At 46.2% G+C, this 12,222-nt stretch overlaps 1 protein-coding gene across 1 annotated transcript in view; it reads left to right on the plus strand.

Annotated features, from left to right (window-relative positions):
* The window catches only part of LOC134399296 (dicarboxylate carrier SLC25A8-like), a 30,382-nt gene continuing 18,160 nt past the window's right edge, over positions 1-12,222 (plus strand). The window contains exons 1-3 of the mRNA XM_063127281.1: positions 1-86; positions 4,658-4,812; positions 11,625-11,866. Coding sequence (XP_062983351.1) covers positions 11,741-11,866 — 126 coding nt within the window. The 5' untranslated portion in view covers positions 1-86; positions 4,658-4,812; positions 11,625-11,740. The remainder of the gene's footprint in view (positions 87-4,657; positions 4,813-11,624; positions 11,867-12,222) is intronic.

Raw genomic sequence — 12,222 nt, forward strand, 5'->3', positions numbered from 1 at the left:
CGCTCATCCCGTCGCCTCTGGCCGCCCGCGCCCATCAGCCGCCTTTGCCTCCCTCGCGGGTACTTAGTTCTCCCCCTCGGTATAAGGTGAGTATCTGATTTGGGTGGGTGGATGGGGGGTCCTCTCTCCGTGTCTCTCTCTCTCTCTCTCTCTCTCTCTCTCTCTGTGCCTCTCCCCCACCCCACCCCCCAATTCACCTTTCCTTTATTCTTCCCCACCTGCATCCTCTTTCTAGACCTTTTCCCCGTGGTCAGGTGCTGTTCTTGGGGTGACCTACCTGGGAGTTTCGTTTCGCCTGATTTTTTTTGGGGGGGGGCTCCCTCGTTTCTGTATATAGGGCCTGATCCCATTTCTCGGGGGGGGGGGGCTTATTATTATTATTATTATTATTATTATTATTATTATTAATTTATTTATTTATATAGCACCATCAGTGTACATGGTGCTGTACAGAGTAAAACAATAAAATAGCAAAACCCTGCCGCATAGGCTTACATTCTAAGCCTACATTACATTTGCTCCTCTACCTTTGTATGCATGTTACAGGCAGAGCCAGATTCCAGCTGGACATCAGGAAAAACTTCCTGACTGTTAGAGCAGTATGACAATGGAACCAGTGACCTAGGGAGGTCGTGGGCTCTCCCACCCTAGAGGCCTTCAAGAGGCAGCTGGACAACCCTCTGTCAGGGATGCTGTAGGGTGGATCCCTGCCTTGAGCAGGGGGTTGGACTCGATGGCCTTGTAGGCCCCTTCCAACTCTGCGATTCTATGATTCCCCAACCGAATGCCCTCCAGATGTCTTGGACCACAACGCCTATCATTTGGCTGGCTGGCTGGGTTGTAGTCCCTCACGTCTGGATGTCATCCAGTTGTGGGACCGGGGGGGGGGGGAGGGGGCGGGAACTGCATTAAAGACTATTGGCACATCGTTTTAACTGCTTTTATTGTTTTAAAATTATATATTGTTTTAACTTGGATCATGGTTTAATTTGTTTTTAACTGCATATTTATTGCTTTATACTGTATGCTTTTATCTGTACGCCGCTCTGAGATCTTAATGATATAGGGCAGGATAGAAATGTTTTAAATAAATAAATTGTGCACAGTGGGTGGGTTAAATCTAGGTGCTCCTAATCAGTTCCTTTTGAGCCCCTTCTCTCCCCCCACAAATATTTCCTTCACCTCACTGATCCTGTTTCCATCACAGTCCCTGCATTGCACCTGCAGAATGCATGCCACCTGCTTCTCTGTCTGCCATTTCCTGAGCTGGGGCGGTCCCTTGGCTTCTGGCTAGTCGATGTCTGCTTTCCTGTGGGGGCTAGTTTTCTCTTTTCTTAGGCAAGCCATACTGCAGTCCGGAGCCCTCTGAAATAGGTGTGAAATCTATGGGGATGCTGTCCCATGCCAGAGCCTTAATAATGGGGTACCAATCTTTGATACTTTGCTGCCATTATAACAGCCCGCCCACCCCACTTCCAGTCTGTGTTCCTCCTACGTGATTCTCCTTCTTTGTCACATCCAGACCCTCTGCCACTATACAGCCGATGCTTAGGAGTCCTCTGTCTCAGAGGGGGAGGGGGTCCCCAGTTCACGCAAGAGAAGGGGGGCTATGCCATCGTAACCCCTCTCTCCTTCACACACTCCCAGTATGGCTTTCGATTAATTTCTGCCCGTCATCGTCTTCTCTGTGTACACCCAGCCTGCCCCAACTTGGCGCCCGCCATATCGCTTGGACTGCAATTCCCACCATCCCCAGGGCTGGGGGAGATGGGAGTTGTAGTCCAACACAAATCTGGAGGGTGGCAGGTTGGGAAAGACTGGGAACTCTGTCTTTCTGGTGTTAGCCGCAAAGGGCGGCTGCCTCCTTTGGCGTGTTCAGAGATTATCTCTTCTAAGCTCACCAGAGATGCTTACACAGGGCCAGACAGCTGGTCCATCTAGCCCAGACCTCGGAGGTTTCAGGCCGCACTGAAGATACCTAAGATACCACGTAAAATACCACAAACAGGTTTCATCAGGCGGTGTTGTTTTTTAAAAAAGCAGAAATCTTCTCCGTACACGTTTTAAAAGCATAAGTTTTGAGATGTTCCGTTCTAAGATGGCTGAGTGTTTTGTCCTAAAAACACAGACATGGAGCACTACACTGGTGTACGCTCCATTCTCACTAGTGGAAGCAGACATGGGGTTGTCTACCTGAAGTTCTGTTCCGTTTAAATGGGTCAACTCTTAAGTAGGGATAGCACTGAGTATCGCCCACGGTAGCCCCTGAGTTTCACACCAAGGCCTAAAATGGCAGCATAAGGATTTAGAGAACTGAGTCTGCTTTTCGTAATTTGGCACAGAATCACTTTTCATAGAGTCATAAAATGGCAGAGTTGGAAGGGGCCTACAAGGCCATCGAGTCCAACCCCCTGCTCAATTCAGGAATCCACCCTAAAGCATCCCTGACAGAGGGTTGTCCAGCTGCCTCTTGAAGGCCTCTAGTGTGGGAGAGCCCACCACCTCCCTAGATAACTGATTCCATTGTCATACTGCTCTAACAGTCAGGAAGATTTTCCTGATGTCCAGCTGGAATCTGGCTTCCTTTAACTTGAGCCCGTTATTCTGTGTCCTGCACTCTGCAAGGATCGAGAAGAGATCCTGGCCCTCCTCCGTGTGACAACCTTTTAAGTATTTGAAGAGTGCTATCATGTCTCCCCTCAATCTTCTGTTCTCCAGGCTAAACTTTCCCAGTTCTTTCAGTCTCTCTTCATATGGCATTGTTTCCAGACCCCTGATCATCCTGGTTGCCCTCCTCTGAACACGCTCCAGCTTGTCTGCGTCCTTCTTGAATTGTGGAGCCCAGAACTGGACGCAATACTCTAGATGAGGCCTAACCAGGGCTGAATAGAGAGGAACCAGTACCTCATGTGATTTGGAAGCTATACTTCTATTAACACAGCCTAAAATAGCATTTGCCTTTCTTGCAGCCATATTGCACTGTTGGCTCATATTCAGCTTGCGATCTACAACAATTCCAAGATCCTTCTCGTTTGTAGTATTGCTGAGCCAAGTATCCCCCATCTTGTAACTGTGCCTTTGGTTTCTATTTCTTAAATGCAGAACTTGGCATTTATCCCTATTAAATTTCATTCTGTTGTTTTCAGACCAGCACTACTTCTCTTTCCTCTTTCCCAGATCTGCTACCATTTTAATTGCTTTGCATAGTAATTGATGTGGGGTTTTGTTCCTCACAGATTACTGGATGCATCTGTTACACTGCAAAAAACAAAAACAGACCCACACGCCGAAGGACATAGGAGGAAGCTGCCTTAGGCAGAGTCAGCCCTGTGGTCCCTCTAGCCTGGTATTGCTGACACTGACTGGCAGCAGCGGCTTGCCTGGGTTTCAGGCAGGAGTTTTTTCCAGCCCAACCTGGAGATGTTTCTGGGAATTGAACCTGGGACCTTCTACCATTGAGCTACAGCCCCTCCCTAACCTAGGGTGACCCTATGGAAAGGAGGACAAGGCTCCTGTATCTTTAACAGTTGCATAGGAAAGGGAATTTCAGCAGGTGTCATTTGTATATATGGGGAACCTGGTGAAATTCCCTCTTCACCACAACAGTTAAAGCTGCAGGAGCTATACTAGAGTGACCAGATTTAAAAGAGGGCAGCTTTAACTGCTGTGATGAAGAGGGAATTTCACCAGGTTCTCCATATATACAAATGACACCTGATAAACTTTCCTTTTCAATACAACTCTTAAAGATACAGGAGCCCTGTCCTCCTTTTCATAGGGTCACCCTACCTAACCCCAAATCCACAATTGGGCAGTGACTTTATTGAGACCAACCAAAATGCTACAAAAATAGCATGCAAGCTTTCAAGTCCTCCAGGCTGGCTTATGCACAGAGCAAGGGATGGAGGCAAAACAAAATACATAAATTAGGCTGGGCGTTGAAGCCATAATAAGGTCTACCTTTGCAGCTTGATTTTTGCCCGATTCTGCCCACTTCCTCGCCCCACTCCAGGAATGTGGCGTATTAAAGTTTGCCATGACCTGTTTTGCCCTTTCTGATCTGATTGCAGATGACTTCTGGGCTCGTAGCATCGCTCAAATTCCATAAGGATGTGTATGATCTTGTTTGCTGACAATGCAAATCGTACGTTGTAAACTATGCCAAAGGCTGGCCCAGGATGAAACGAGCCGTCCTAATGTGCTCTTGCAAAAGCAGGGCTGCCTCCTGCAAAGGAGATGATCCTCTTAATAAGATAGATCCTGCTGTTACTTGTTCTCTTAATTTATAGTGGCAAAGTTCACCGAAAAGGATTCTTATCTGGGGGCAATTGGGTGTTTCCTTGTCTCTGCCTTTTATTAGTATCATGAAGACAGCCATTAATTTCTGTGCTGCTTCTGCTTGACCGACAATCTGGTGCCGGTCTAAACGGGTTTCTGTCACTAGCGACTGTTGGATGCAACGAAGTGTGAATGCAAAGTGGCTTTGAATGTAAATCAGGGTGTGGGAGAGGCTGGATGTGGCTTTAGCATGAGCTGACGTCTTCGAAGTCTGACTTTGCATCGCTTTTATCTTCCTGGAAATAAAAACCTGAGCAGATGGCCTACATTCAAACCTCTCTCTCTCTCTCTCTCTCTCTGTGCCCCTTTGCCTCCACAGGATAAATAGTATGATTATTAGGTGTCGTTTTTCAGCCTGTCTTTCTATGGCAAGTAAAGGGAACCGGATCGTGGGGGCGTTGAACAACTTTGACGAACGGGACACCTTTAGAGAATCCTGATCAAACTGCCAGCATCCTGACATACTTGAATAAGGTAACCATGGCTTTTTATAGGTCAGGTCCAAATGACAACTCTGTGCACCTGTCTGGTGCTGCCACTGACAAGTCTGTGTGTGTGTGCCGCGATTCGGCACAAGCATGGAAAATTGGGGTGTTGGGTTCAATACTAAGCATCGTAAGAATCTGAGCTTTTTTTTTTTTTTTAAAAAAAAAGGAAGATAAGCATTAAGTTTCTAGTCCTGGTTGTTTCTTTGTGAAGATGTGTTTAGATATGGGTGAAATCTAGAGGTCTTGCTTTAATACAATTTCTAGGGGTTGGGGTGGGTTTCATCACCTGCATGGGTGCTTCCAGATTAGGCTATTATTGTGCAATTGCCCCAATTCATTCATAGAGTTTAATGGTCAATGAAATAACATTGTCTTCTGCTTTGTAACCCTCTCATGTTTTTCCAGTGCTTCTTTTTTTCTTTGTATACACACACACTGTTAAGGAGGGAAAGAATCAATAGCTGCAGAATATTCATAGAATCATAGAACAGCAGAGTTGGAAGAGGCCTACAAGGCCATGGAGTCCCAACCCCCTGCTCAATGCAGGAATCCACCCTAAAGCATCCCTGACAGGATCCCATATCTTTTCCCTTTGCATGAATACCAAAAGTGGGAGAAGAATTATGCAAAGGAATTATTAAATAATATCCTGAGATGGGAGTTGACCAAAGCCACATGTTTTACTAGTCTGAATATTCTGCAATGCTAGGAGTACACTGGGCAAGCACATAAATGGATCTCAGAATATTCTGAATATCTTTCTTTCCATTTTTAAAAAGGGAATAAATGTCGAGTCTCTGGGATGCAAAACTTGATTTTAAACTGTGTAGTTAAGGTGACCATATGAAAAGGAGGACAGGGCCCCTGTATCTTTAACAGTTGTATAGAAAAGGGAATTTCAGCAGGTGACATTTGTATGCACGCAGCACCTGGTGAAATTCCCTCTCCATTGCAACAGTTAAAGCCACAGGAGCCCTGCCTAATGTGACCAGATACAAAAGAGGGCTCCTGCAGCTTTAACTGTTGTGATGAGGAGAGAATTTTACCAGGTGCTGCGTGCACACAAATGACACCTGCTGAATTGCCCTTTTCTATACAACTGTTAAAAATACAGGAACCCTGTCCTCCTTTTCATATGGTCACCTTAGACAACACCTATTGTGATCTTCTTAGCCACCCCAGCTGCTGTGAATATTTGCTAGGTGGGGAAGGGTTTTTAATTGCTTTTGATTATCTTTTTGTCAACCGCCCAGAAAGTTTCGGCTATTGGGCGGTATAAAAATGTAATAAATAAATAAATAAATAAAATTTCTCCATGGAAAGCACAACAACTTGAACAGGCATTTGAACACACTCACCATAACTTTTGCAGAATGAAAAATTCAGTATTTTCTTGGCAGAGGATTAGCTTGGTACAGCTGATGTGTTTAATCTTGTTTACGAACTGTGGGTATATTCAAATAGTTATTTCACCATACTGATGTGATCTTTGGCTATGATCGTTAAACCAATTTCATTTCCTTGCTAATCCTTCTAGTTCCTTGTTCTCAGCGAAACGCTGAAACCTTTGGGAATTATAAAGCCAACGAATTTCATTTCCTTGCTAATCTTTCTAGTTCCTTGTTCTCAGCGGAACACTGAAACCTTTGGGAATTATAGAGCAATCATTCCTAGCTATTACGGCGTCCTTCTCAAACCATGCATGATTGCCCCTCTGCCTCGTCCCATTTCCTTGGAAAGTGCCCTGCGAAGACATGAGCGAGGTTTCTAAGGCCATGTTGTATGTCATGGCTTATACACAAAATACAATTGGACCATTGCAAAATCCTCTTTTTGAGTGCTTTAACTTTCCTCTCTATGCTAAATTGTGCCAAAGAAGAGTGGAGAAAGTGGGAGAAGAAATTGGATGGGAAAAGGGTGGTGGAAAAGAAGTCCCATGGTTTGCTTAATGCTCCGACAACTGTGGGGCTCAACACCCCCCTCTGAAGCTATTTGAGTGAGTGAATGAATATATATAGAATCTTATGTAGTCTCTTGTAAGGGGGTGGGTGGAAGGGCTGTTTTACAGATGACTAATAGATGGTTGAGGGGCCCATCCTCCTGTGGATGCTAAAATAAATTGCATTTAGAGCCATTTAGTGGCTCTGTATTTTTCTGCTCATTGGGAAAGCCATAAAGCTCTATAGGAAAGGCTGCTTCGGCCTCCCACATAAAACGGTGACTCAGCTGGGTTTCAGTTATTGCTGACTCGGTTTGAGCAGCGTAGAGATAACCCAAGGCCATCTTCCGTGATGCAGAACCTTTCGCAAAGGTCAGTACAGCTGCAGCAGACGTCCTCTAAGCGCCAGGAACCAAGCGGCTATTGCGGGATCTTAAGAGGGGCCGGATTCTAGCGTGGCACTCTTGACGCGGCCTTGAGTTTGCCTGCATTAGCGGGAGAGTTTTGCCCATGTCGTACTTCTAGACAGGTGGTGGAATGTATGTGAAAGTAGCCAAGTCAAAGAAAACTAGGTGGATATTTATTTATTTATTTATTGCATCTTCCCTAAATTTGCATTGGGAAGCTGTTTCTTTTCCCCAGCCTCTCATTTCATTTGGCCAGTGTCTGTATTGCCCCCTCACTCAGTGGAGTGATGCCTCTGTGTATATTAGTTCAGACCAAGACAAGTGGTGTCTCTGCCTGGAAAAACAAGCACTTGATACCAGGCGTGCCAGGAGTTTTCCGTGGTACGTGCAGAGGTAACAAGGCCAACATCCCTGTGAGCCAGGTCAGACTGAAATGTTGCCTCGCCCTAAAGCGGGGGTGCAGAACCTTTTCCAGCCTGAGGGCCGTGACCTGTTTTTGGAGAAGCTCTCAGGGGCTGTGTTCCAGTGGTGGGAGAACTCAAAGGCAAAAAGGGCCGGGCAAGGCAAATGCTATTTTGGGCTGCATCAATAGAAATGTAGCTTCCAAATCACATGAGGTACTGGTTCCTCTCTCTTCAGCCCTGGTTAGGCCTCATCTTGAGTATTGCATCCAGTTCTGGGCTCCACAATTCAAGAAGGACGCAGACAAGCTGGAGCGTGCTCAAAGGAGGGCAACCAGGATGATCAGGGGTCTGGAAACAAAGGCCTATGAAGAGAGACTGAAAGAACTGGGAATGTTTAGCCTGGAGAAGAGAAGATTGAGGGGAGACATGATAGCACTCTTCAAATACTTAAAAGGTTGTCACACAGAGGAGGGCCAGGATCTCTTCTCAATCCTCCCAATGTGCAGGACACGGAATAACGGGCTCAAGTTAAAGGAAGCCAGATTCCGGCTGGACATCAGGAAAAACTTCCTGACTGTTAGAGCAGTACGACAATGGAATCATACCTAGGGAGGTTGTGGGCTCTCCCACACTAGAGGCCTTCAAGAGGCAGCTGGACAACCCTCTGTCAGGGATGCTTTAGGGTGGATTCCTGCATTGAGCAGGGGGTTGGACTTGATGCCTTGTAGGTTCCTTCCAACTCTGCTATTCTATGATTCTATATGGAAAGGAGGACACGGCTCCTGTGTCTTTAACAGTTGTATTGAAAGGGGAATTTCAGCAGGTGTCATTGTTCTGCATGCAGCACCTGGTGAAATTCCCTCTTCATCACAGCAGTTAAAGCTGCAGGAGCCCTGCCCTCTTTTGTATCTGGTCACTCTAGTATACCCCCTGCAGCTTTCACTATTTATTTATTGCATTTTTATGCCACCCAATAGCTGAAGTTCTCTGGGCGGTTCACAAAAATTAAAACCATTAAAAATACAAACCAAACAGTATAAAAGCATTGTGTAAAATGAAATATTAAAACACAACCAGGATAAAACCGAACAGCAATGCAGAAATTAATACAGATTTAAAATACAAATATAAAACAGCAAAGTTAAAATTAATTTGATAGACTGTTAAAATGCTGAGAAAATAAAAAGGTCTTCACCTGGCGTCTAAAGGTATATAATGTAGGTGCCAAGCGAACCTCCTTAGGGAGCTCATTCCACAGCCAGGGTGCCACAGCAGAGAAGGCCCTAATCCTGGTAGCCACCTGCCTCACTTCCTTTGGTAGAGGGTCATGGAGAAAGACCCCTGAGGGTGATTGTAGGGTCCAGAACCCTGTTGTGATGAAGAGGGAATTTCACCAGGTGCTGCGTGAATACAAATTATTATTATTATTTACATTTATATAATGCCCCATAGCTGAAGCGCTCTGGGTGGTTTGCAAAAGTTAAAAACCGTGAACATTAAAAACAAATATACAAAATTTAAAACCATAAAAAGCATAAAACACAAATAAAAACAGACAATATCTGTTTAAAACAACTATTCTGGGATCAGTTAAACTTAGCATATGCTGTTAAATGCCTGGGGGAAGAGAAAAGTCTTGACCTGGCGCCGACAAGATAACAATGTTGGCGCCTGGCGAGCCTCGTGGGGGAGATCATTCCACAATTGAGGGGCCACCACCGAAAAGGCCCTCTCCCTTGTTGCCATCCTCCGAGCTTCCCTCACCCGGAGAAGGCACCCGGAGGAAGACCTTCGATGTTGAGCGTAGTGTACAAATGTCACCTGCTAAAAGGTACAGGAGCCCTGTCCTCCTTTCTATAGGGTCACACTAGGCAGGGCCAAACCCCCAATACCAACGTATTGTAGCTTAAAGCTCTTACTACCAGTGCCTAAGCTTCAAGAGACGTATTTCAACCTTTTAGATTGGGGAGAAGTACAGCAGAAAATCCGATAGACCACCAAGTTCTCTGGGGGCGGCAGGCAGGGCTGGTTTGTCCCATGGGCTTGAGGTTCAACACCCATCCTTTGAAGCATCATAAACAAAAACGGAGATCCTTCAGGTTACTTAAAAACCAACCAACCAGCAATCTGGAGTTCCTGTTGCTGGGCTTTCCTTGCTGTGCATACAGGGCCTAAACAACACGTGACTTTTAAAAGCCGAGATGACGATGCTCTTTTTCCCCATAAGTCATGCGCAGGCCTTGGCAAATGTGGGTTTTGTGGCTGGGCTAGCTGTTGCTTAGCAACGGGCAGTCGGGAGGAAGTTGCACCCTTTTTGACATATGTCGTTTCTGTCGCTAGGGCAACGGACCTGACGCTGAGCATCGCTTGTAAATAGGGTGTGGGGAATCTTGGGTGGCTCTAGGGAGAGGAAGTGGGGGATGCAAAAGTCTTAAGCGCACTGACATAGCGCATAGCCCTATGAAGAGAGACTGAAAGAACTGGGCCTGTTTAGCCTGGAGAAGAGAAGATTGAGGGGCGACATGCTAGCACTTTTCAAGGACTTGAAAGGTTGTCACACAGAGGAGGGCCAGGATCTCTTCTCGATCCTCCCAGAGTGCAGGACACTGAAGAACGGGCTCAAGTTAAAGGAAGCCAGATTCCAGCTGGACATCAGGAAAACCTTCCTGTTAGAGCAGTACGACAATGGAACCAGTGACCTAGGGATGTTGTGGGCTCTCCCACACTAGAGGCCTTCAATAGGCAGCTGGACAACCATCTGTCAGGGATGCTTTAGGGTGGATTCCTCCATTGAGCAGGGGTTGGACTTGATGGCCTCAAAGGCCCCTTCCAACTCTACTATTCTATGACTTCAGTACCAAACTTTGCCTTCTCCTGCCTGGCACCTTGGCCATGCTGGCTGTGGATGCTGGGAACTGTAGTCCACATTCTCTAATTCAACAGCGTGGCGAACTGTCTGTGCTACTGCGTAATGAATCAAGTGCCTGCCCCTGAACAAAACCACTTTACCTCCTATCCAAATACTTTTTCGAAGGTAGTGTCCTGCCTCCTCCAACATGTGCCGTACGATGTGGGCTATAATGTGGCGTCGTGGATTTCCAAGGCACCGGCAAAGAGACTAGTCAGACGCTAGCCACAGCTTTATTTTCAGCAGCAAAAGAGATGCTCCTTCCTCAGCAATAGACATACCTAATCCCACAATGTTGCAGGGGAAAAGAAGACACTTTTTGCTCCCTGTGTTGTGATTTGCAACGGCGCTCCGGAATAGCTGCAAAGGGTGAACCTTGGACATGCAGCGTCCTTGTCTTCTCAGAACTTGGTACTTGGGGGCGAAGGGCAAAAATCCTGAGGGAATCCAGAAATGGGGTGGGTGTCAGGAGCTGCAGCTGAAAGACACTGCAGAAGGACCTAAGGATATATTGAACCCTTTTCTTTTTTTTAAGTATATAGCAAATATGGCTCGGACGCATTTAAAGTTCAACTTCTTGGCAACCTTTAAGCAAGTTAGAAACCTGCTGTGTGACACAAATGCGAGCCAAGAGTGAGGCTTCCTACACACTGTAAGCCAGTGGAGGCTGGGGTCTCCGATGTCAGTGGGGCGTTGAATCCGAGCGGATTCACCGCCCCACTGACATCAGAGCTCCCACTGCTATAAACATGAAAGTGACAGACCTGCTGTCCACAAACACGTGCAGGGCGCACGTGGGTGTGCCGTGATTGGGTCCTACACCCTGTCGAGTGTACACTTGGCAAACCCGGGTTTATTATTCTGTAATGTGTGAACCGGCCCTGAGGTTATGATGCTCCTTCCAGAGTGGCTGGCGCTGTGGTTTCTGATGTAATTATACGTAGTTGGTGGATTTCCTGTCTGTAGGAGGGGTATTCCTGACATACCTGTTGTTGCTCTGCACTAAAAAAAAGTATGGATCAAAGTCGTAGGTGTAAACGGCAGTGACTTTTTTCTTTTCTTTTTTTTCATGCGATGCGGTCAATGTTCACCTGTACGTCTCGGGATCTCGAGTAAGAAGGATTTTCTTCTTTCTCCCAGACAGGGGCAGAGTTCACTTCTCTCATCTTTTCGCTACATTAGCGCCCAGCAGTTTTCTTTTGCTGCTTTTTTTTTGTCCTTCGTCTCACCCATAAAACCGGCGAGAAGCTGTCAAGATGGTTGGATTCAAACCCACCGATGTCCCTCCGACGGCCACTGTCAAGTTTTTGGGGGCTGGGACAGCTGCCTGCATCGCAGACCTGTTCACCTTCCCGCTGGATACGGCTAAAGTCAGGTTGCAGGTGAGCTCCTGTAGTTGCAAACCCCCGCCGGTTGCTTTACACATAGGTGTACATAGAGATGTGAAGGCCTGGAAAAAAACCGGAAAAATTCAGAAAAAAACCCGTTTCCCCCCCGTTTTTTCCCAAAGCCCTTTTTGGTTTTCCCCCCGATAAATTGGAAAAAATGAAAAAAAAAATGAAGAAAAAAATGGGTTAAGGGATGTTTTATTTTAGCATGATGAATAAAATGTTTAAGACAAGGTGTTCAGGTATTTACTTCTCCAAATGATTTCTAAAAACTGTGCAGTATCAGATTATTACAAGGTCTGTGCACCGAGGACAAGCAAGTCCTAGGTTGCAAACTGAGACTACAACTC

This window comes from Elgaria multicarinata, chromosome 5 (genome assembly GCF_023053635.1).
Source record: "Elgaria multicarinata webbii isolate HBS135686 ecotype San Diego chromosome 5, rElgMul1.1.pri, whole genome shotgun sequence".
Classification (NCBI taxonomy): domain Eukaryota; kingdom Metazoa; phylum Chordata; class Lepidosauria; order Squamata; family Anguidae; genus Elgaria; species Elgaria multicarinata.